The sequence below is a fragment of the Corapipo altera genome, unplaced genomic scaffold (assembly GCF_003945725.1).
Source record: "Corapipo altera isolate COAL_440 unplaced genomic scaffold, ASM394572v1 133, whole genome shotgun sequence".
NCBI lineage: Eukaryota > Metazoa > Chordata > Aves > Passeriformes > Pipridae > Corapipo > Corapipo altera.
The window spans coordinates 2,375,211-2,400,349 of NW_020884939.1; the positions used below are offsets into that span (position 1 = coordinate 2,375,211).

Sequence of the window (25,139 nt, forward strand, 5' to 3'; positions counted from 1 at the left end):
ATCTTCATGCTTTTTGTTGACATGGCAGACTTGATCAGTGGCTACAGTGATTTGGAAAATAAGACAGGTGGGTTTTGCACAGTAAAGACAGAGGCACAGGGCAAAGAGGGAGAAGATCCTGGCCTGTTCCCCAGCTTGTTGAAGTTTCCTTCGAGCTCTAAAATACCATTTCTGGAGCTCTGCAAGGAAAAACCACAACTCCAAGCACTAAAGCAGAGCTAAATCTCCCAGCAGTGCAAATGAAAGCCAATCTAGTATCTCTTAAACTAAACTTGAAGTAGATCCCAGGTCATGACTCAAATTTCATCAGAAGATGGTACAACAAAGTAAAAAAACCTTCTCTCCATTGACTTCTGTCGATGAACCCCACACAAAACATGGCCCAAAACCACAGCCCCTACAGTCAGATTTTTCTGGTGGGTAGCCCATAATGCAGGTATTTTACAGCATTAATTAATGAAAGCCACACACCACTAAGCAAGACGGCAGCACGATGCTGCAGCCCACACCCAAGCTCCAAAAGGAACAACTCATATCCCAAATTTTACTGTGCACGGGGGTTGGGTAAGACATACCTGACTGCTCCATGGACAGGTTCTCACTCCTTTCCCCCAAGACAGTCTATGCAGAGAGAACTGCAGCAGCACCAGGAGGGTACCCAAAACTGCAGCTGCTTTTAAATATCCCAGTTCTTCTTCCCTCCTTCTGTTGAATTTTCTTAGGAAACCAACACTGGATTCCCAAGCAGCTCCTAGGACAAGGCACTCTGAAACCCTTCATAAACCATCCCTGCTGATTCAAGGCACCTGACTCTTATATAAGCCCTTAGTGACCTGATGAAGGAGGCAGAGCAGCTGTGGTCACCAGGCTCAAGTTAACCAGCTCCACCTGGGCATCAGAAGACACAGCTGAGTTATCACAGAGCTTATGGCCTCAGGTCTGCAGCACCACCCCAGCCCCTGTATTTATTTCCATGCTGGGAATTCATTGCAAACTGTTGATCAATAGCTGGAGAAAAACTCTCTCTTTGCTGAGTGATGCTGCTGCTGCTACTGCCCAGAGGTTGCTTTGGATCGCGCTGACTTTAGTCCCTGCTGCCACAGAGAGCAAGGTCACATCTCCTGTGTGCCCTGGAGCTGTTCATTGTTTATAATCACAACAGAAATAGGAGCTTGGGGAGAAAAGTTCCTATTTTGTTCTCTCTCTTCTTCTGCCCTTGGCCACTGGGTCTGTTCCTGTCCCAGCTCCACTTCAACCAACTGTTCCTTTTTCCTTGACTTTGCAGGCAGTTTGCCCAAAGCCACAGGCACGCCATGGCTGAGGAGGGTAAAGCAGCTACAGCACACTCCTGCTCCTCACCTTCCTTTGGCTCTCCAAGGACAAGGACCTTCTGAGGAGCTCATGGCTGAAAGGAGTCCTACAAGACGTTGAATCCTAGAATGGGTTGGGTTGGAAGGGACCTTAAAGATCTTGCACTTCCAACCCCCTCCCACAGGCAGGGATGCCTTCCACTATCCCAGGTTGCTCCAAGCTCTGTCTAACTTGGACACTTCCAGGGATGGGGCAGCCACAGCTTCTCTGGGCAATCTGTGCCAGGGCCTCCCCACCCTCACAGGGAAGAATTTCTTCCCAAAATCCCAACTAAATCTTCTTCCTAATATCTAATCTAGGTCTATCCTCTTCCAGAAAGCAGTCATGTTCTTTCCCAGAAAAATCCTGCTTCCCAGCTCTGTCACCAACATTTTCACTGCCTCAAGCAGCAGCACCAGGTGACAGTTCTCTTGTCCCAGGACATTGGCTCTGAGATAATAACACAGGACAGCTGGTGCCACCAAGCACTGTCCCCTGGGAGCTCACAGCACCAGTGACTTTCCCCTTCAGGTCATAAACAACCTCCTTCCCTTTCTCCTTCCTCCTCCACAGCTCCAGCACTCCAGCTTGACAACATCACAAACCCATCCTGCACCGAGAAGCAACGTCCAAGACCAGTGCGAGGTACTGCTCAGACAACCTTCAACAGCATCTCAGGGCCATGTCAGCAGAGGTCCAAGAGACAAACCACTACAAGTGACAGGTCCCTCCTTTTGAGCCCAGACCCCTTCCAAGCAAGACACAGCTGTCACAGGAGGGAGTGGAGGCAGCTGGGATTACACACAGCCCCATTTGGCTGTAGCACATCCACAAACTTCCCAGCCCAGGCTGTGAATCCATGACAGTTTGTAGTATTTCATCTCTCCCTCCTTGCTGTGCCTGCCACAGAAATTCTTTATCCCCATACTTTCAGGCAAGCTGCTACATTATCTAATTTGCTGCCCCCATGGGTGAGGCACAGTTGCATTTTGAGTTCTTAAGATTGCCACGCACACGATTTTCCCACTAATTTTGATCCCACTTCCAACAAACAGTGCAGAGAGCGTGGGCCAGTGGTCCTTCCCACTAATAGCAAGAGCAAGCAAAGGAGACGAATTCAGTTTGTAAGAAGCAGCACAGACTCATTAGGCTCGGGAGAAAGAGGGGTGGTAATGTAAATAAGAGAGTAACCTCATCACCAGAGGTTGTTTAATGCTAACAAGGAAAAAAAATAATCAGTGCTGCACCTGACAGGAATATCACGAGTTTCTGATGTCAGCTACTGCACTAAGAAAGATGCAAAACTTGCCAGTGTGTCTCCAGCAGCTCCCAATACACCACACTCTATGCCTGGATATGACCCTGTGCTTCCACATTCCTCCCAGCTGGCCTATTGCCCTCCTGGGAAGGAGGAGATGGAGACAGCACCCAAACACACTCCCACAGACAATCTGAGAGAAAAGCCCCCCCCAGCAGCCAGTGAGGGGACCCCTTATTACCCAGAAAAAAAATAATTCACTCCCTCTGCTCTCTCAGCTCTGATTGGAGAAAAAAAAACCAAACTACTATGAAACACCTCCCAAAGGCAGATCTGGGAAATAAAATTCACCATTCTACCATAGAGCAAAGCTCCTGGAGTTGGCCACTGTCTGCTCTAGCACCTCATTGTGTTCCATAGCCCGTAAGCTGCCTCTCTGTCTCCAAGGAAATCGGTCTCTCACCATCTCCTGTATATTACGGTCACTCCTTCCCTCTAAAACATCTACATCTGTTAAATAGCTCACTAATCTCACAGCAATTCTTCTCAACTCATTTGGCTTTGAAGCCTGATTTTTATAGTTGTGATGAGAAGGGCTGGTATGCCCCAAAGCTTCCCAACATTCCATAATCCTGCCCAGTGGAAGGTCTGTACAGACAGACCTTGCCCTTGCATACGCACTCAGGGTGCCTCTCCTGTCCCCACCTCAGGGGAAATTCCTGCAACTGCAAAGCTGGGAATAAAACCCAAGGACTTCCAGGACTTGAAAACAGCCGTGACAGCCAAATGATCTGGGCAACAAGACTTTTAGCTGGGGGTGTTGTGATAGAACATCAGGGAATCGTTTAAACTAACAGGAGAGATTTAGATGAGATACACGGAAGAAGTCCTTCCCTGTGAGGGTGGTGAGGCCCTGGCACAGGTTGCCCAGAGAAGCTGTGGCTGCCCCATCCCTGGAAGTGTCCAAGGCCAGGTTGGAGGGGGCTTGGAGCAACCTGGGCTAGTGGAAGGTGTCCCTGTCTGTGGCAGGGGGTGGAATGATATGAGCTTTAAGGTCCCTTCCAACCCAAACCATTCCATGACGTTCAGCAATCTGGCTGGAGAGATAACCTCAATGCAAGTACGTCCCAGCTGTGGGATGCTTTGGAGCACACCAAAGGATCTAGAGGTGCTTCTCATGGGAAACCACTTGATCAGGAAGGTCCAGCTGAGAAGCTGCTTCCCCGAGCGCAGCCACGCTCCCGCAGAGCTGACCACGTCAGCATCCACTCCCGATTTTCGGGATCAGGTGGGGTTCTGAGAACCCCCAAGCTGTGCCTTCCTGCAGGGGCTGCGGTTTCGGGGACATCTCCCGTTTTCCAGCATTTTCCTGACCCCTAGTGACAAGACGTGGCTGTACAGCAGCCGCTTAACATGCAGCGCCCAACTCTCCCCGCATAAACAAGGAACAAAACTCACTCCTTAACATGGGAGAAAGGTTTCCAGATCTGTCAAGATACTCACCCTCTGCAACCCCCGCAAATTTGCCAGAAAATCCAACCTGTTTAGCAAAGGCACTGAAATTTGGACTGAAAGTCAGGAAACAAGCTGAATACAAGCAGCTTCTCTTACCCAGGCTCCATCTGTGCCCAGGGAAGCCGAGCTACAGGACTAATCCATCAGCAGGTGAGACAAAACAAGGGGTGGGGAGAAGGCAGTTTTGATGGATTACCTTCCCTCGGGGCAAATGCATCCTGGTGCAGGGAACTGAGTGACCTTGGCAAGACCACAAAATCCATGATCTCACCCCTGCCTGCTACGGACCATGGAGCAGCTCCCGGGAGCTGGAGGACAAGACATGGGACATCAGCTGCCAGGACCCAGGGCCCTCGTTTTTGTCACACCACTGGGTTTCAAGGGCAAACACAGAGTCAAAACAGGATTATTCTGGCCCCACTTTGAGTTTTCACATCTAAATCATGCCAGGTTTCTCCCTGCATGGGGTGGGAATGGGCTGCCTCTTCCAGCACCAGTCTGATACAGGAAAAGTGATCCACAGCGAGTGCATGCAGGTACTTTGGACTCAGGTTTGAATTATCCTCCTCTGGGAAACCTCCCTTCAGTGCAACATTTCTTACTCCCTCATACTGTGATAATCCTTGCAAACAGTCACCTCCCAGTTTGGGATTCAAGTTTTCTACACATCAGAAGTGCTTATGCCACTTTCTTGCCATTTTTTTCATCTCAGCCTTCTCCAGGGGACCTGCCCTCTGCCTGACACAAAGGACCTTCACCCAAAGCATCGTGTGAGCAGACCAAAGCCTCAGCTTCTGCCAGCCTCCAATTTACTTTGTTCGATGCTCTGAGGCCCTCGCTGACTTTGATAAAACGCTGCTACAAGAGGAAACCTCACACAGGAATAATTAACGATTCATCTCTGTTTATTGGGCCCTTTTGTCAACTTAGACTTGTCACAACTGCCATAAATCCCCTCCAGTGCTAAACAAACTCTTTAATTAAATCTTTTGTGCCATGAGACCAGTGCTTCAGACATCAGATGATGAGGGAGTTTGGCCCACCCTGGCTTAAAACACCCTTTGGGGGCCAAGGTTCTCCAGGAGGTGGGGATCCTGTCCCAAGCTGCTTCCTCTAATGCCATTAGCATGGATGCAACTCTGAAAATGTACTCCCAGTGCATTCCTGAGGCACTGCAGCTGGTTAATTGTTTCCCTGCTGAATAAGCAGTTGTTCCCTCCTTGCCCACACACGAGTTTCAGTCTCATCACAGGAGCAACCTCAAAGCCATAAACACAAAGAGAGTTCCAAGCCCACCAGGCAAAAATGTCTTCCCCCGATTTGTGGGTGAACAAGAATCCTCCTGCCCAGGGTGGGAAAAAGAAGTCAGGCATATCAAACCTTCCTCCCTCCTGAATAGTGGGAAGAGGGTGCCAGAGCTGAGGAAGAGACAAGAGCATCAATTAAAGGTGAAGCAAATGAACAGCACACCCAGGGTTTCCTAAAGGCCTTCTCTGTGGAGCAGGGACATCCTGACACAGGGGCTGCTTCACACCCTGTCTCCAACCTCAGCCAGAACTGAACCTGGGAAAGCACAGGATTTAAAATGGTTTGGGTTGGAAGGGACATTACTAATCATCCAGTTCCACCCCCCCTGCCATGGGCAGGGACAACTTCCACTATCCCAGGTTGCTCCAAGCCCCATCCAACCTGGCCTTGGACACTTCCAGGGATCCAGGGGCAGCCACAGCTTCTCTGGGCAGCCTGTGCCAGGGCCTCCCCAACCTCACAGGGAAGAATTTCTTCCCAATATTCCATTTAACCCTGCCTCTGTCAGTGTGAATTCATTCTCCCTCATCCTGTCACTCTGGACCCTTATCCAAAGTCCCTCTCCAGCTCTCTTGGGCACTGGAAGGAGCTCTCAGGTCTCCCAGTTCTTGTCTTGCTCCTTTCCCACAAAGACAGGCTGAGAGAGCTAGGATTGTTCAACCTGGAGAGGAGAAGGTTCCAGGGAGACCTGATAGCCTCTTCCAGTTCCTAAAGGGGGTCTGAGAGAGCTGGGTTCCAAGGGTTACCTGGAAAAGCAGACCCGCAGGAAGATGACTGAGCACATTCTTCATACTCCTAAGTGAGGAGCCAGCACAGACCATGGGGATGGAAAAAAGAAAAAAGAAAGAAACTCAAACAATGAAAGAAATCAACACATCCAAACAACACTCATTGCTCTATTGGACCATCAAAATGTTTCAGGGAGAGTGAAATGAGAAGGGAGAGGCATTCAAAAGGCAAATTGAGATGGGAGACAGAATAGGGTTCTCAACCGAAGCAGATTTCAGGGTCAGATATATTTTGTTAAAAACCTACTGACAAAATAAAAATAACAGTAGGTGAGTGATATTGAAGTGCACCTCAAATATGCAGAATCCCCTGTGGGTCTGTGACAGCAGTGCGGGTTTAGCTGCCACTGACCTCATCAAAGGAGCACAGCTCTAAACTAGACAAAGAGAGAAGGAAAAAGAGCAAAACTCTGCTCCCAGTAAACAGGCACAGGGTGCAAACTGCTCTGAGTAAACACCTTGCCCAACATCCCTCAATTAATAATTAAAAGCAGATCTAAAGGGTCCCATCTCAAAAAGAGAAATTAAAGCAGTGCAGAGGGAGAGTTTCATGCACTCAGAGGTTCAGGAGTTGAAGTCAGCCAAAGGATTCCCCTGCACACAGTTCCACATCCCAGAGAGAGGAAAAATCACAACTGCCCCGTTGACATTTTTTGGACAAGCTCATCTTTTTGAGAGGGATCCCGCCCATGAAAGGTTGGCAGTTAAAGCTGGATTTATCACCCAGGAGAGAAAATGCCATTACAAATGAGCTGAGCCATCAGCAGACACAGTATAAGCGACCTCTTTTCTCCTGATGCTCTCCACCTCTAAGGGACTGAGGTGGTGGCAGGCACTCTGGACTGGCAGCACAGGGATTACCAAGGGAAACAGGATCAGCTCCAGCCAGTCTGGAGCAAAATCCAACAGAGAGAAAGAGGGGTAGCACAAGAAATAGGGGATTTGTTTCCTTCACATCTCCAAATCAATAGGGAGGCCAACAGAGGCACTGTCACCCAGCCCAGGAGTGCTCAAGGCCCTGACAGGGCCACCAAAGGTCACCCGCCCATATTTACAGGGGCTGTGCTGATGAAACTGCCTTTCCTGCACTTCCAGCTTATGCCAAGGAAATATTCTGCTAGCCTTTCCCAACCTGACAAACAATCCCACCTCTCGATTTCATTGCTGGAAACCATACAGCACACCCCCTCCTTTCATCCATATCAGAGCTTCCAGCTTCACATCCACACACAATGATTTTCTTCTCAGGGGCTGTATTTCTCTCCAGGTCTTTCTCCCTGGACAGACACTCAGGGTCTCCCTGGACACAAAAGATGTACATTTTTCCTTTCCATTACCCTGGCAAGGAAACATATAGTGAGGGGGGAAGAAAAAAAGAAAAAGGGAAAGGAAGAATTTGCTTCCCTCTAACTTGCCTGCTGGAGAAACAAATCATCTCTGTGGTACCCACAAACCCATATAGTAGAAAACAAAATCTGCATGAGAGTATATATAAGGGATGTTCGTCACACCATATTAAAAAAAAAAAATCCAGAATTAGCTGCTTCAAGAGTAAAGGAGCCACGAGGGTATAGCAGGGGTCTGAATTCCTGTCTGCCACATACATAAGCACAGTAAAAAGCTGTTGTCAGCACTGGAAAATTGCCCATCACATGAGTGGGTTTAGCAGACGACGAGCTGCAGGACATGGGCACAAAGCCGGCAGGCCTGGAGAGCAAAAATGCCAGGGAGCAGCACAGGGCATCCTGCACACCCCGTTCCCTCGGCAACGGGAGAAAACACCTTGGAAATGCTCAGGAGGGCTGTGCTGCACACGCTCTCCCCTTTCCATGGCTTTTAGTCCACGTGCTGCGATATAATCCAGGCTGTCCCAGACAATGCATCTTGTGATTAGCACTGCCCGGAGCTCAGAGGGCCGGGAAGCACGTGGATACACTCAGCCGGGATCACCGTGGCGCTCATCACGCGTGTTGCCAGCAGCACCCGGTGGTACCTCCTTCAGTTGGCCCTCTCCGTCCTGTTCCACCTTTTCCTTGTGCAGCGGGTTAAAAAAGTGAGCCCGGGGAGAGGGGTGGGTGGGTTCGGGGCAGACACAGCATCGCTTCGGCGGGCAGGGGTTCCCAGAGCCCCTGGCTGGGCATCCCCCGAGCCCCACGACCCTGTGGGGCCCCGCAGGCGGGTGCCCAGCGTTGGGAAGGCTCTGCTGGCCGGGGGAGGACCCGGATCCCTCGCCACGCCTCCCGCCACCCCGGACACGCCGCGGCTGCCGCGGGCTCCGCACGCCGAGCATCCCCCGACCCGCACCGGGCACGCAGGGCACGGACACGCGCGGGCCATGGTAAGTCCCTGCTGGGAAAAGCCGGCTGTTTCTTTAGCCTTTTCCAAGGCAGGAAGGTTTCGGCGGCAGCTCCAGACCCTGAGGAGAGGCAGGAGGGAAGGGAGAAAGGAGCAGAGCGCTGTGGTTAATCAGTAACGCGGGAGCTCCGCGGCCGCTGCTGAATTACCAGAGGCAGCGCCCCGCGGGGTCCCTGCGAGGGGGAGGGAAAGAGGCCGTCAGCAATGATCCCCCCCTCCAATTCTGTAGGGCAAGGACGACCCCCGTGTGTGCTCCGTCTGCACAGCCCGTGCAACACACCCCGGGCCAGCTGGAAATCGGTTTTTCCGCAGCAGCAAGAGACCGTGGGCCTTGCGACATCGTTCCAGGGCTGTGCCCTTTACCTTCTCCCAGGTGACAAGTCACCACTAATATCGGGAAGGAATCCTTTCCCTGTGAGGGTGGGGAGGCCCTGGCACAGGGTGCCCAGAGAAGCTGTGGCTGCCCCATCCCTGGAAGTGTCCAAGGCCAGGTTGGAGGGGGCTTGGAGCAACTTGGGATAGTGGAAGGTGTCTCTGCCCATGGCAGGGGGTGAGACTGGACTATCTTTAAGGTCCCTTCCAACCCAAACCATACTGTGACTCTCTAACTAAAATCTTACAGTTAGGGCAAAGAAGGTTGTTTCATCTCCTGACAGCTCAAAGCTCTCCCAGTTTCCCATGCTGGTTTCCTTTCCCTCAGTTGCACAATGCATCTGCTTGGTTTCCTGCTGGCAAAACATAAAAATCCCAACTCCTCGGCAGTTGAGAGCCAGCAGAAGAAAACAAAATAATTTAATTTCCTTAATGAGAAGAGTGTGTTTTAAAGGACTAAGTGCACTTGAAAGCATTAACATGCCATACTGACAAAACCAGCAGGCTGGGCAATGTGCTGGGATGGAGAAGGAGGGATTGGAGGAGGCTGGAGGGCACAGGGGTGCTCCAGGCAGAGGGTTTGCCATCACAAGACACAGTGGTCAGTGGACCAAACCTCAGTCTGGCCATGCTTCCCACTGGTGCTGGGCTCTGGCAGAGGAGCTGGGCCTGGAAAAAGCCCCGGAGCCTGTCCTCCCACAGCAAAGAAAAGCGTTCAAGAGAACAATTAAACCACGTCCCTCCCAAGCAGCCTGGTTTGCTCTGCACAGGGGAGGCTGGTTTGGAGCCCAGCCCCCGGCATCCACATCCCTCTGCTCCAAGCAACAGCTCCAGCTTTACTCAGCCTTTAGCACCGATACACGAGCAGGTTTCAGCCCCGATCCCAAATCCTGCCCCGTTCCCATCAGTCCCCAGGGCAGCTCCCACGGGTGCCCCCCTGCCTCTGTCCGCACCTCATCCAGTTGCTAAGCTACCTGCGCTCGGCTTATCACTCCATCGGCAGGGAAGGGCAGCGGCTCCAGGTTTATTGTGCTAAGTCATGTTTACTCACTACCTTCCCTCCAAGCCCAGAGCTCGGAGGAGGACAGGGTTGACATTTGGGGGATGGGGAGGGAGGTGACGGAGCCGGGGCTGGCAGGGGGCCGTCCAAAATGCTGCGAGAACGGGCAAGGAAGGCTTTCCCCAAAAATCACGCAGCTGCCACGGGGGCAGAAACCATCCCACCTCCAGCCACCCCACGCTGAGGTTCAGGGCACACCTTGGCACTCTCCATCTCATGCAGTTGGCAGCTTTCTCCAGGCATAAGGGTCACAACTCCACAGACAGGGAGGCACTCACACAGCCATGGGAACAGGGCATCATCTTTCCAATCTTCCTGAAAACATGTAAGAACCACCCCCAAAAACATCAGCTTCACGGCTGCCTCTCTGGTTCTGTACAGCCTGGGAGAAGGTAAACCACAGGAGAGGATGATTTGCCTTAGTTGTTTAAGGTGGTAATTCTCAGCATCGATGCCCAAGCACAGTGTCTCAAGGCCCTGCTGCCCAAACACCCCCAAAAAAGTGGTCTGGATTTGCTGGGACTCACATCTAATTTACCACAGTTTACTCTGCAGCACATAAAGGAAAAGAAATTGCAAAGAGATATTGATCTTTGTCATCACCAACTGCAAGGATCAGGTCACCCAAGGCTGTCAGAGCTCAAGGAGCTGTTGGACAACACCCTCAGGCATATGGTGGGATTCTTGGGGTATCCTGTGCAGGGTCAGGAGCTGGACTTGATGATCCTGGTGGGTCCCTTCCAGCTCAGTAATACTCTGTGATTCTGTGAAAGAATTTTAATTGCCAGAATATAACCTTTCAGAGAGCAATGCCCCTCTACACTCACTCCTGCCTTCCCCAGAGCCAGAATAGATGCTGGCTCGGGTAGTCCCCGTCCCCAAGAGCTTCATTTTAGTTTTATCTTTGCCTATAATCATTTCCCAAAGCCAGGAATTGCTGCTTCTCCACCACCACCCCTTACAAACCAAGTACCAGCAGCTCTGTCCAAGACAAGGCTCACTCACAGTCTCTCCCTCTGCCCTTTTTTCATCACAGACAGAAACAGCCTCTTGAACTCCATTGTAATAGAAGGGAGATGGAAAAGGAGCTGAACTGCAGTTTAGTGTGACTCATCTCTGACTGATGCCACTTCTTTCCTCTAAAACAGGCTCCCAGTAAATAAATATATAAAATAAATAAATAAATATATAAAATAGGGAAACATAAAAGCAATTCTCTGATGTAGAGACCATCACAGAGTTTCAGGTTTTGGTTTCCCCCCCCGAAAATTATCTGTAATGTATTTTGGAGCTTAACCTCCCACAGGTATCATTTCTTAGTACGTCAGGTTGTAACAAGGACATACAGACACTGTGGGAGGTGAGAGGACAGAAGGGACCAGCTGGACCTTGGACACATGCAGGATGTATCCCAGGCAGGGAGCAGAGGGCAGCGTTGATATCCCACCCCTCCCTCCCACCCTGCAGCTGCCTCTGTGTTCCCATAACTGCAGGATCCATGGGATGCCTCGCTGCTCTGAACAGCTGCTCCATCATACCTGTGCCACACTGATTCGCTTTTCTTCCCTTCCCACGGTGCCAGGCAGGAAAAGCCCACAGGCTGAGCACGGAGGAGAGGGAGCAGCTGCTGCCAAACCTGAGAGCTGTGGGGTGGAATGAGGTGGAAGGCAGAGACGCCATCTTCAAGGAGTTCCACTTCAAGGACTTCAACCGGGTAGGAGCACCGGTGGTACATGTTTTACAAACTGGGAGACCTGGTTTGCAGAGCAGGGAGTCCCCTCTGCAAGGCTCAGCCACAGAAACCCCCCCGTGTGTCTCCTGAAATGTGATGGCTGAGCAAGGTAACCTCCCCCCAGACACCAAAGTGGTCAACTCAGCACACAGTTTGTCTGGAGAAAAACTCCTCAAAAAAAAAAAAAAAAAGGAAAACCCACAGAAAACCCCAAGAAAGACACGGAACATCCCAGGCCTTGCATTTGGTTGGGTTATCTAAAAACAGGTGGTGTAAAATTAACAGTAATGGGGTGAAAAGCAATATACTGCAGGGTCAGTGGTTCAGAGTTAACTTCCCTTCTCACTTCACAGGCCTTTGGCTTCATGACCAGAGTGGCTCTACAGGCAGAAAAACTGGATCACCACCCTGAATGGTTCAACGTGTACAATAAGGTAAGAAACAGGGATGGTGGGGGCAAAACAGAGCTCTTCAGTGAACAGATCCCTTTTCTGAGGGATAAAACAGGAGCAGCAAGTCCTGTTCCCATCAGCAGGACTTCTTCCCTCTGATGCTATTCCCCTATCCCAGACAGCCTCCAGCTTTCACAGATCCTTTCCCTCCTTGTTTTTCCCTGTCCAGCTGAGCAGGAGCTTCCCTGGCCAGTCCCAGGGGGTGTCTTTTTTAAATCATATCAGAAGTAGCAGGAGTAGTAGGGGAGAAGCTTCTGGGGAAGGAGGGAGTTGAGAAGCAGGCACAGTGGCTGCTGTGACCGAGGGAGGGGTAGCAGTGACAGCTTGTGGACAGGATAAGCTGCAGGAAGGAGAAAACCAGGCAAAGTCCCAGGCCACCTCTCCCACCCCAGGAAATGTCTGGAGCCACCTGTGCCTCACCTACAGCACTGGGGGAAACCAGCCCTGCTCTTTCTGCCAGCAACACTCTGTCTGTCTGTCTGCTTCAGGTTCACATCACCCTGAGCACCCACGAGTGTGGAGGGCTGTCGGAGCGGGACATCAACCTGGCCAGCTTCATCGAGCAGGTTGCAGCTTCCCTCTCCTGACTGGAGAGACAGGAAGCCAAAAAGCCACTGTGCCACTGCCACCACCCGTGTCTAGACAGCTGCCCCCAGAGCCTTGTCCTGCTTCCAAGCTACATCCTGGGATGCAGACTGCCTGACACCTCACTCATCCCCCCTGCCCCAGCTCACTTGGATGGAGGCCCTGCTCAGGGTGCACATACTGAGCTTGCAGATTCTGCCCTTAAAACCTTCCTTAGCCACGTGCTCCCAGCCCAAGTGCTGAGCCTTTCACCAGGAATCAGTCATATCACAGAAACACAGACCGGTTTGGGTTGGAAGGGACCTTAAAGATCATCTCATTCCAACCCCTGCCATTAGCAGGGACACCTTCCACTAGCCCAGGTTGCTCCAAGCCCCATCCAGCCTGGCTTTGAACACTTCCAGGGATGGGGCAGCCACAGCTTCTCTGGGCAACCTGTGCCAGGGCCTCACCACCCTCACAGGCAATAATGTTTTCCTAATATCCAATCTAGACCTCCTCTCTGTCAGTGTAAAGCCATTTCCCCTTGTCCTGTCACTACATGCTCTTGTGAAAAGTCCCTCTCCATGTTTCTTGTGGGCTCCTTTCAGGTCCTGGAAGGCCACAGTTAGGTCACCCCAAAGCCTTCTCCTTTCCAGGCTGAACAATCCCAATTCTCCCAGCCTTTCCTCATAGTAGAGCTGTTCCATTCCTCTAATCAACTTGGTGGCCTCCTCTGGACTTGCTCCAACAGCTCCATGTCCTTCCAGAGTCATGTTATGCAATTGCACCAGTAAATCTTTCCCAAGCCTGACTCCATCCAGCCACTGTGTTGTTGCTTCTAGAATATGCTTTCTGCCTAAAACATGTTTTGTGAACCCCTTGGTCTCTCTGTAACAAACCAGCAAGGTGATGTGCAGTTGGTCATCCCTGTAACCCCTCTCCAACAGTATTACAAGCAGGCATGTGGTCTCACCCCAACTGGAACCGGCCTTTAGTAAGATACCAAGTGATAATGTTTACAATAAATGTCTTGGTTAACCTGATGTCAGCTTGGAAAGAGGCCTCACTGATCAAATGACACCAACAGGTCTCCCCGAGGCAGGTACTGCTCTCAGAAAGGGGCTTCTGCCATGGGAAAATTTCACAGAGAAGCAGCACATGCCTTGGCCTCAAAGTGATCAGGGTCTGAAAAAGCAGATTATCAAAGCCAGAGCAGGTAAAAAATGCTCATGTACAATCACATGTGTGCCACAGCCAAGGCACAAACACAGGGAAGGGACAACCAAAAGGTACAAAAGCAGCACAGCAACAGGCCAGGGGTTGCTTACGTCCCAAAAAGAGTTTGGGGGTGGATTTGCTGGTACAAGATCTTCAGTAATACAATGATCAACTTGATGTGAAACCAACAGTAGCTGCTTTCAGCACAACAGTCTGGAAAAAAACATTACAAATACCCAGTTCAGATCTGATTTTTTTCCTCTTTTTTTTTTTTTAACCCTTTAAAGTTCTACAAAGCATTAGTAGAAAATCCACAGCTCTTAAATGAGAGCTTTCAGCATCTTTGAACATCACACACACAAGACGTAGCCACAGACACCCTTTATCTTGACAGAATGACAGAGCAGACCTCAGGCAGAGTTGTTAAGATTAATAAACCATCCCTACCTCCTAGAGCCCAGGCTGTGCATGAGCAAAGACCAGGAACAACAGGTCCCCAGTCATTCAAATGACCATCAAAACAGGAAAATAAGAGCTCAAGGAGCCTAGATAGCTAAACACACCATTTTAATACAAACTAGGCCCATTTTCACCATCTCTTCAGCTATTTCAGCCTCCAGTTTTACAGTGGCAAATCAGAGAAACACAGAAATACTGCCATCAGGTGAACTCATCCTGTTTGTTCATTAAAAAGTCCATGTGGATTTATTGGGCAGGATATTATTGTGTTGTACGCAACCCTTCCATTCCCCTCTCCCCCACGTCATCAGAAAAGTGCAGATGAAATCCATGGCATGAAGACACACATCTCTTCTTGGTCCATCCCATTGGATATTCTTCAGTCTAGTACCTAAGAGCAGGCAAATCCCTTGGAAGTTCTCTGTACAAGCAACAAATTCAGTGTCCAGCTTGGAAAACCTGACAGCTGGAAGTCTCACGGGAATCAACAGTCATAGAAATCCTTCCAGGTCCAAAGTACCATCCAGTCTCAGATCATAATCCAGTTCATCAAATTCTTCTTTTTTGTCTTTTAAGTAATCACACAGCCTGTTAATCCATTTTTCTAAGACCATTTGGCATGATAAAGGAGATGCAGATTACATGTGAGGTGACCAGGATGAATAAAGACTACACACAAGTAAATTACAGTGGCCCGCTCCTGACCACAGGATTACATTACAGTATAGAACAAACACACATGAAACAACTAAACCCACAAATATTATTAATAAGCAAAGCCCAGAATAGAATACATTGTCTGACAAATAACATCTTCAAATACTTCCAGAAATGTGAAATGGAGCACTGATCTGTTAGATCCATCTACTTCCTGGGAGGAAAAAATGCAACTAGGGAAGGAAGAGATTTTCTCTCTCCTTCAGCCCACCCCTGATCCATCCCTTCTTTCTTTCAAAGCAGAAACAAAAAGAGTACCTCCCTTTTTTGCTTTGTTTTGTTAAATCTCAGTTCAAAAGAGAACCATCACAGTAGCCAGACACTTAAGACTGTCTCCAAAGTACTGCAAGCTCAGAGATGCAGTAATGGTCACACTGGCAAGACCTTGACAGAATAAATGGGTCCAGTACAAACTGTCAGAGCTGATAACCCCATCAAGAGACTCTCAAGCAATTCAGTGATTTCAAAAGGGCCCAGAGACACGCATCAAGTCATCAATTTCAGGGCAGATGGTCAAAATACTTTTGTTTCCCAGCACTGAGAATAAAGCTGTTGGAAAGGCAGTATTCTTACCACAGTGGCTGGGCCCAGGGCTGCACTGGTTTGTGCAGTGGCTGGTAAGTGACTTTCTCATCCTGTAAAATTACTGTGCAAGTGTGTGCTTCAGCAAGGGTCAGCTTCAGGCAACAGGCCCTCTACAGCAGAGAAATGTCTTCTGATACCCTGTGCAGACATGGCGTGAAATCTTTGCCCACGTATGGAGTTCTGCCTGGAAAACTCGCTGTTCCAAGCAAAAAGCTCAGAGGAAACATGGGAAAGCCCTGCAGGAGTAACTCTGCTGGTATTTAATAACTTAAGGAGATTCTGGCTTGGCCTTGAGGCTACAACTGCCTCACAAGCTGCACTGGGAAAATGATCTCACCATAAAAACAACAGAGAAAAATAGGAAGGCTGAGCCCTATCCCCAAGGCTTGAGCACCTCCAACTTGCTGCAGAGCTCTCCCAGCATCTTTGTAATACTGTGAAGGGACTTGGCTCAATACAACTACTACCCTACCTTACAGGCAGGTGTCCTTCCTCTGAGGCCAGCCTGCCTTTGCTGTTTATTTTCAGCATAGTACCATAAAGAGACGACCGCAGCCGAGGCCACGGCCAACAGCTGAACCCTCCGGCCCTCCCTGGCATCCCACAAAAAAAAAACCAAAACAACAAAAAACAACAAGCCAGAGAAGCATCAAGGCACAATGGTGAATGCCCTTTTGAAGAATGTGCCTTAAAAGAATCAGTGCAAAGATTACTGCTAATACAAAAGTCACCTTTTTGATACTAAAAGATCGTGGTTAAAAACAAACAAACAAAAAAAAGAACCGTCAGCTTTGGCACCGTCCGTTTGCACGTGACATCCAGGGCCTGGCTAGCTCTGCTACAGCATCACGAGGGGACAGTGGAAAACCTTCAAGTTATGAGAAGGGAAATTGGTTTTACACCTCCCTCCGGAATTGTGCAAGGTAAGAAACAGCCCTCCAGGTGGTAAATGCATGTCTTCTGGAAGAGGCAGGGAAGCAAAACAGCTACGATGTACCCAGGATTTTCAGTACCATCCAGCTCCTCTCCCTACACCACCCGCTTGGGTTTCTATTTCTGCTGCTATTCAAGAGGTTCCAGAAAAGGATTTTGTGTTGTTTTTTTTCTCCCCCTCAGAAGATATTGATTGCAGTCTCACTGAGATCTCCAGAGGGGGTTTCAAAAGGAGTCCATGACCATCTTCCCTTTCCCGATTTATCAGCTCTGCATTACACAGATATAAGGCTCCCAGCACGGTCTGTTAAATGCAGTAGCTTAGAGGAGTACTCAAAACAAAACAAAATTTTCAATTTATTTCCTACCTTTAACTTCTGGAAAGATTGAAGCTTTGGAACACAACATGAGAACTCAAATCTAACACTTGGCTGGACACTGGCTGAATACCAGGTCTGAGGAGGAGGAACAGCAAGGAATGAAGTGACACGCAGAATACCTGAGGAATTTGGAGTTGTGGAATGGACATTCAACTGACCATCAACAGCCATGATAAAACAGGCAGGGGGAGGGGAAGAAAATCCCTAAAAATGAAGTTGGGCATGAAAATAATGTGGATTTCAGAACAGACTAAGACAGGGAAGGAATTCTTCCAGATCAAGCCACGCTCAGACCTGCAGTTGTAGGAACAAAGGCTTACTGCAATCTCTTCCCTAGGAAACTTTTTGAACCACTCCAGTGCCAGCTGGCAAGGCATCCATTGTTGCTCTACAGTCAGTGGTGGCTGGGAGAGCCGTTCATGTGCTTTTCACTGCAAGGAACATCCGTGCTGTAGAGGCCATCCAGGTACGCCTGGGAAATCTCTGCTACCAAGCTCCTGTCTGGGACAGACTGGGCCATTCCATAGATAGCTCCCTAAGCAGAGAAGAGCAGGCTGTTACAAAGGAGAAACATGCCCACCCCCCAAGAACATCCCCTCACTGTGTGCTGGCCTCCTCACCATGCCTGTGGTCTTGGCGTTGAGGTCCTTCACGATGTCCTCGATGCTGTCTCTGACATCCTTCAGGAACTCTTCAGCAACGCCAGGCTTCGTGTGCAGCTGAGTAATGCAGAGGTGGATGCTGGGTAGGCAGGGCAGAGGGAGAGATTAACCACCTCCAGAACATACAGCTCCCTATTTTCCAAGCAACTGACAGCACTTTAGTCCTTCTGTGAGCAGTGATAACCATGCATCTCCCTAAAAAAGCATTCCCTAAGCACCACTAAGGGTAATCCCTGCAAAATACTTACAGGAACCAAGCTTGGAGAGTTCAGCTCTTCTTCTGCAAATGTCAGCTCCTCCTCCTTTCCTTCCTGATTTCACCATTACATTAAAGGCCTATCATTTTCTCACCTCATTCCAGGGACCTCTGGTGAGAAAAATGCAGCTGCCTGCAAGGATGGTAATCCTTGCCATCATTTCCCTCTCCTTCCTCTGCAGCTTTCGTGCCATCACCATCCCCCAGAGTGGAAGCTGGCATCCACCAGAAGGAACATGCACCTCTGAGCTATCACCTCAGGCTCCCTAGACTTTGCTTCATGTGGCCAGTCAAAATTTTTTTCAGTGCAGCTACACCTGACAGCACTGGCCCCTTTTACCCACAAAAACCCAACTACCCACTTAAGGAAAGTCTCTGGCAAACATTCATTTGACATCACTGAAAATGATCAGCCCTTCACTGTTCTTTCAATTACCTTCATCTCCAGTGGGCAGCAGGAAGATAGTAAAAATAAATCTATAAACCCTCAGTTAACTAAGGTGAGATAAAGCCTTGGTTATTTATATTTTTCTGCTTGCATTAGAGGTAAATAGAAAGCGAGCCTCAGATATGTTCCTCTGCCATGCTCATTAAAATTACTATTGCTTTATCCTCACTGCTGTATATCAGCAGTTACAGAAGTAATTCTTTCTCTGCAGAGGACAAGTCTACATACAATTTACCAGATATGGACAACACCACTCGGCAAATCATAAGAGCTGTGTGGCCTGAAGATGCCTTCTATCTTGCACACCCTCTTGCATATCCTGGCCTCCACACACTCACCTTGGTGGGAACTGTAGGACATTTAAGTTCCATCCTTTTGCAGCTAAAAAATTGGATAATCGATAAATGTCGAAAGTGCCCGAGCCGATGGAGATCACAGACACCTCTGGTTTCCCAAAAATGAAGATGCTGTCAATTTTTCTCAACCTTGGATGGAAAAAGGAGAAAAGAAATGACTGACCAGGGTTCAGACATTCTGTCCACCTAGTTGGAGCCTTAAGGGAAAAGCTACAGAAGAGAACAGATGACAGCACATGCCCATCCAAAAATCATGCAGCCAGCCCAGGTGAGTTGGAGTTGCAAGAGGATCCGGGTCATGACATACCCTAAAGTCAAGTAAATTCAGGAAGAAACGAAAAAAAAAGGGAAGACAGAAAGGCAAGGGAAGACAGACTAGCAGAGAAAACCAGCTTCTCTCATGCAGCCACACAAATACCCCAACAAGAGAGAGAATAACCCTTCTTTTGTCCTCCCTCCAGATTCCCTCCTCAGCCATGGTTGAGGCAGAAGGAATTCTCCAAGCAAAGCCAGCTGAATAAAGGTGCCTGCACCCCTCCTCTCTGGGCACAAAGCATCTTCTCCCAGAACTGCCCACCAGGTCCCTACCCAGCAGGTCCCATGCCATAGCTCCTCCAGGGAAACAGAAACAGGAGCAGTTTGGGAGGAGGAGTGCAGCACAGGGTTGAAGAGCACGACCCAAACACAAAGACACGTACTCTGACTCGAGGAAACGGGCTGTTTTAATGATCCTCTTCGTGGCCTCAACGTAGCCTGACTCTCCTATGTGCAGCAGGGTTGCCCAGCATGCAGCTATGATCCCACCAGGCCTGGAGCCTGCCATGGAGGGGGAGGCATAGATACCCCCCTGCCAGTCGGGGGCTACGAAGAACTGGTAATTCCTGTACTTCTTGTCGCTGTAGAGCACCACCGAGGAACCCTTGGGGGCGTAGCCATACTGCAAGGGGCACAGACAGTGTCAGAGAGCACCAAGAGGGCACAGGAACACAGCCAAGCACTCACCATGTGCCTGGACTGTTGATCTGTGGGAGGGCAGGAAGGCTCTGCACAGGGATCTGGACAGGCTGGATCTGTGGGCTGAGGGACACCAAGGCCTCGTGCCGGGTCCTGCCCTTGGGTCACACCAACCCCTGCAGCTCCAGGCTGGGGCAGAGGGGCTGCAAAGCTGGGAAAGGCCCTGGGGGTGCTGGTGACAGCGGCTGGACACGAGCCTGGGGGTGCCCAGGGGGGCAAGAAGGCCAAGGGCCCCTGGGCTGTGCCAGCCACGGTGTGGGCACAGGCCCAGGGCAGTGCCCGTCCCTGTGCTGGCACCGCTGAGGGACCTCGAGGGCTGGAGCAGCAGGAGCGGCTGAGGGAGCTGGGGGGGCTCAGCCTGGAGAAAAGGAGGCTCAGGGGGGACCTTCTGGCTCTGCAAGTCCCTGACAGGAGGGGGGAGCCGGGGAGGGTCGGGCTCTGCTGCCAGGGAACAAGGGACAGGAGGAGAGGGAACGGCCTCCAGCTGTGCCAGGGGAGGTTTAAGTTGGACATCAGGAGGAATTTCTTCACAGAGGGGGTTGTCAGGCATTGGCAGGGGCTGCCCAGGTTGGTAGTGGAGCCACCATCCCTGGAAGTGTTCAAGGAATGACTGGCACTCAGTGCTCTGGTCTGGGTAACAAGGTGGAGATCAGTCAAAGGCTGGACTCAATCTTGGAGGTATTTTCCAACCTAAATGATTCTGTGATTCTGTACTTTGGCACATTGCACAAAGCACATGAACAGAGCAGCCCCTACCCCTGCACCTCAGTGCTCCCTCCCACAGAGAAGAAATGCCTGAAGGCAGGGATGGTAACAGGGATCACACCCCAAAAATGAAAGCACTGGAAGACCCTCTTCTTACCTTGTGGGTATCAGCAGAAATGCTGGTCACACCTTCTACACGGAAGTCAAAGGGATGCTTTAGAGGGAACCCTGCCTTGTCCATGAAAGCAATGAGAAATCCACCCAGGCAGGCATCCACATGGAAGGGGATTTTGTACTTCACTGCCAGCTGTGTGTGAACAAGAGACCAGGGAAGAAAATGATGTGGCTGGGGCACCCAAACTCCAGTTACCAAGATATACTTGCCATTTCACAAAGAAATGTTCACTGGAGCCTTTGGGAGCATCATGCCATTCTCAAGCCTATCTCAAGAGGACAGGAGATCTGGAAGGGCTGGCTGCTTCTGGGACACCTTTTCCTGCCTTCTGCACAGAGGAAAACCAAGGCATTTTGGTAGTTCATTGTGTCTGCCAAAGGGATATGGCAACACGGTCTGAAAGGAGTGTCCTCGATGCTGGATAAGGGCGTGAGCCAAACGACCAGAAGGTCAGAGGCCCTGCCTGGTTCCACACAAAATAAATAACTGGAGCACAGAGAGGGAAGAAATCAAGAGCTGTGTCTGAAAAATAAAATCTCAGCCCTTTGACTCCTAAATCCCTCCACACAATTTCTCAGACTTCCACACCGATTTTGATACAACCATCAGGCCCTAAAACAAAGCCTTTTCACCAGGTGGACTATTTAGCTGTTCTTTTGTTTCAGGTATCAAGGAATATCAAGAGTGCATCCTACATAATCTGCTGTTGGTCAACACCACATTTGAGGACAGTACTACCCTTCCACCAGTGTGCTTCTCCCACCAAATTCACTGGTTGGCATCCTGGAAGCCCCCTCTGCTCTTCTTGTGCTGCTTTATTCCTACAACACACAGAAGTCCCCAGAGGGAGGGGTATCCTACCTCTGCCACCTCTTCAATAGGGTCCATAATTCCATGTGGGAACTGGGGAGCAGAACAGACCAGCATGGCTGTGTTCCTCGAGATAGCTCTCCTCATTGCCTGAAGATTTAAAGAGAGAAGATGCTCACATTCCATTTACCAAGTGCCACCCTGCCAAAAAAGACAAAAAGTGAAAACATGCAGAGTCTGGTCCTAAAAACCAACACACAAAAAGCAGACAGAGAGCAAAGCAACGAGCCACAAGCACCAGCAGGCATTAACTCATCCACCTAGAAATCCTGGAACATTTTTGTTCACCCTCATCTGAAATCTGGAGCTATTTCTGAAATACATAAATTACTTGATCCTGAATTAATCAAACAAGGCAAAGGGATGGTTTACATCCAGTCATTTTAACTTAAAGTCTCATGTGCAGTGACAGGCACTTCCCTCGTGCCCTTTTTCCTTGTTTCCAGAAAGCATTCATCCCTATTGCTATACCTGGATTGGTAGATTTCTTGCTAGATGCTGTACAGTGCTAATTATTCACAGAAAGAGCAACGTGCTGCCTAAAGCAATACCTGGACATCCACTTCCATAGCCTTGGTCAATGGGATTTGAATCAGCTTCATCCCAAAGTAATGTGCTGCCTTGTCAAATGCCGCGTGGGCACTCACTGGGACCAACCTGGAATAGTAACAGAGTGTGTGTGTCAACCCAGGCAACACCTGGTCTGGACTAACATGATGGACACTCCATCTTGAACAACCCTCTGCATGGCCTTCTGTCAACCAGGAACTAGAATTCCCAAGAAATCTACTTTCCTGTCATATCAAACAGTATTGTACCATCTCCATCTTCCCCTGGCCACCCTCCCCGAGAGGAGATGATACCAAAAGGAAGGAGCAGCATAAATATACCAAATGAATGTAACATTTGTGTCTCCCATCTCAAATGGCAGAGGCTGTTTGAACAGCCTTAATTAACCTTGTTTTCTAAGGCCTCATATCATTATCAGGCCCTTAAATGTTAGAGAGGGAAGAAAAGAACCACAGGAATTCAGCAGAAGATGAACACCAGTGTTTAATTTCTTTTTACATTTTCCCCTCATCAGCAATTAACCAGAGAAATAGTTTTGCTGCACCATCTAGAAAAGAGGCAGCACATTAGAGACAGCAAATCCTCTATTAGCAGTGTAATGATTAGCACAATTCCTCATTTGAGCTCCAACCAGTCTGAGCATTTTAAGGCTAAACCCCCTTTGATCTGAATAAATCAAAACCCTCAAATACTTCAAAGGGCCTGACAAAGGGCCTGACAATCTCTGCTCAAGAGAGGCCCAAAGCTGGTATGGACAGGTTGTCCAGAGCAGCAGACAGGTATTGTCAAAATACATCTGCTCATCACAGCCCCCCCAGCAACATTTGTGCCCCCTCAGGCTGCTTAAAGCTTCCTGTGCCTTTGAACCACTTTTGAACCACTTCTTTCCAACCAGGGTTCTCTCCTCCAGACAGAGATGGACAAGGAGGAGGTGGTAATGAGCTATGAAATGAAGGATTATTGAGGTCCATCAGCCACCTCAACTCAAGAGGAACAGTAAATCCCACAAGCCCCCAAAGCCAAGAGCTGTGGAGGCACCACTCACATTTCTGGCTGTTTGATGCCTCTCTCGTACGCCAGGTCTCGGTAGGCCTTGCAGGCCATCAGGATGCTCTCAGTCCCCCCAGATGTCATCTGTCAGGAAGGAAAGAAGCAAACAAGTTAAAACAACTGCTTAACATGCATGCTGCAGAAGGGAAAAGCAAAAACATAGGGATTCAGCCACAGGACAACTTGGGGGTTCAAGGCAGCAGAAGCCACTGAACAGCACGAGGCAGCTTTCAGACATTCAGCTTGAAAACGCACATTTAAATGTTGAATTCTCCATTTAAATGGGGTGGAGGAAAGAGAAAACAAAATGAAGTATTCAACTCTAAAGTCTAACAGGAGGGGATCACACTGCATAGTCACTAGCTGGCAAACACACTCCACCTCACAAAACTGCAAGTACATACTTAAACTCTTGATTACCTGGGGATTGTTTATCAGGATTACAGATTAATTATGCCACGTACACGGGAACAACAAAGCTGAGTCTGTGTTAAGTCAACTGCAGTCCAGCAGGGTTTATTAGGTCTGGAGCAGTGCCACACTGAGGCACAGAGTCAAGCTCAGGGCTCAGAGCTGGCACTGCTCCCGAGCTACAAAAGCTTCCCATAACCTGGAGAACTGCAGGACACAGAGCTCTCTCCCACCTTCTCTCTGCAGAGCCCAGCCTAGGCCTCCTCAACACCAGGGCTTCTAAGCCCTCAAGGACCCACCAGGAGGAATTTCTGTCTTCCCCTCCCCAGCAAGCCCCTCAGTATCCACACAACCCACCAGCTGTGCTGTCCCAGTCCTCTTTACCCTGACCAGAGGAGAACAAAGGGGGTTTGCATCAGGAGTTAGAAGAGGGGAAGGTATACCCAGGTTTATTGTTGCAGACTGGAACTCAAGAGCTGCTGCAAATACATAAATTAAACTCTTTACAAGAAGAGATTCCTCAAGTGGGAGGACTGTCACTTCTTGGCCAGGCTTTATGACTTCTGACACACAGGGGACACTGGGCACAAACCTTCCACAGTAAAATTTTAACCTGGAAAAATATGAAGTTGGTTTCTCAAACAGCCAGCAGGACTCTATGGGAGAACCATAACCTGAGGCAAGGGGGTACCTGGGACAGTTACACAGAAGTGCAGATGAAAGAGGAATCAAAAGCTGCTTATCAGGCATATGGGGGACTAGTTTTGATCCTCAGATCTGCTGAACCAACTGCAACTTCCCCTTTTAACCTCTTCCCCCCAGAAATAAACATTAAAAGGATGCAATCACATTTGTATGTCTTATGACACCTCTAAGTTTGGGGTTTCCTTTGGTTTTTTCCCAGCTGACATAGCTGCAAACTGCCAAAATAAAAAGAAGTGTGACTGTGTGACAATGACTAAACATTAAGTGCAGAGACAAGGAACAAAGTTCACAGGCACAAAAACCAGCCTGCCACATTTGTTCCTAACAGGACCCAAGCCAGCAGCAGCTGCTGGCACAGGCAACTGTGGAAGTGACTGTCACACCACAGACAATTTCTGCTTTTTTTGGTAGTTTAAAAGCAACAGCTGTCACAGATAAAACCTAACAGAGCCTCACACTGGATAAAGACATCGCTGCATTAATTGTGAAGCAAATGGATGGTAGCAGGAACACAACGTCTTAAGTTTTTTATGGGCTGTGTCACTCACTTCTCAACTCTCCTTATGAAAAGATCTGTCAAGCTGTCAGCTATTACCACTGGGGAAAAAAGCCCAGCTGGTATAAAAGGGACTGCCTTCCTTCCTACTGGGTGGGAGAAGGGGAATTACTGCGTACTTGTAACACTCCTTGAAACGTAGATATTGCAATGACTGTGAAAACTTTGCCAGGAAGGACTTTGGGATCTTGGGATTCGTGTTACTGAACACCAGGCACTCCATGCTATCAGGCCTGCTCCTTGCTGGGCAAGCATTCCCTTCTCTCATCTAGATAATCTGTTCTTGAAAAAAAACCAGCCTTATTCCCATAT

At 49.3% G+C, this 25,139-nt stretch overlaps 2 protein-coding genes across 2 annotated transcripts in view; one reads left to right on the top strand and one right to left on the bottom strand.

Annotated features, from left to right (window-relative positions):
- The first annotated feature begins 8,356 nt into the window (after positions 1-8,356).
- PCBD1 (pterin-4 alpha-carbinolamine dehydratase 1) lies at positions 8,357-13,141 on the top strand. The gene is made up of 4 exons (XM_027661018.1): positions 8,357-8,557; positions 11,589-11,720; positions 12,092-12,172; positions 12,679-13,141. Exons 1-4 carry the CDS (start codon positions 8,555-8,557, stop codon positions 12,775-12,777), a joined length of 315 nt encoding a protein of 104 aa, XP_027516819.1. The 5' UTR covers positions 8,357-8,554; the 3' UTR covers positions 12,778-13,141.
- A 1,196-nt stretch (positions 13,142-14,337) lies between these two features.
- SGPL1 (sphingosine-1-phosphate lyase 1) overlaps positions 14,338-25,139 on the bottom strand; it is a 32,221-nt gene continuing 21,419 nt past the window's right edge. The window contains exons 7-14 of the mRNA XM_027661024.1: positions 23,151-23,239; positions 22,087-22,192; positions 21,527-21,625; positions 20,648-20,797; positions 19,470-19,708; positions 18,754-18,900; positions 17,670-17,790; positions 14,338-17,584 (exon numbers count right to left, since the gene is read on the bottom strand). Coding sequence (XP_027516825.1) covers positions 17,444-17,584; positions 17,670-17,790; positions 18,754-18,900; positions 19,470-19,708; positions 20,648-20,797; positions 21,527-21,625; positions 22,087-22,192; positions 23,151-23,239 — 1,092 coding nt within the window. The 3' untranslated portion in view covers positions 14,338-17,443. The remainder of the gene's footprint in view (positions 17,585-17,669; positions 17,791-18,753; positions 18,901-19,469; positions 19,709-20,647; positions 20,798-21,526; positions 21,626-22,086; positions 22,193-23,150; positions 23,240-25,139) is intronic.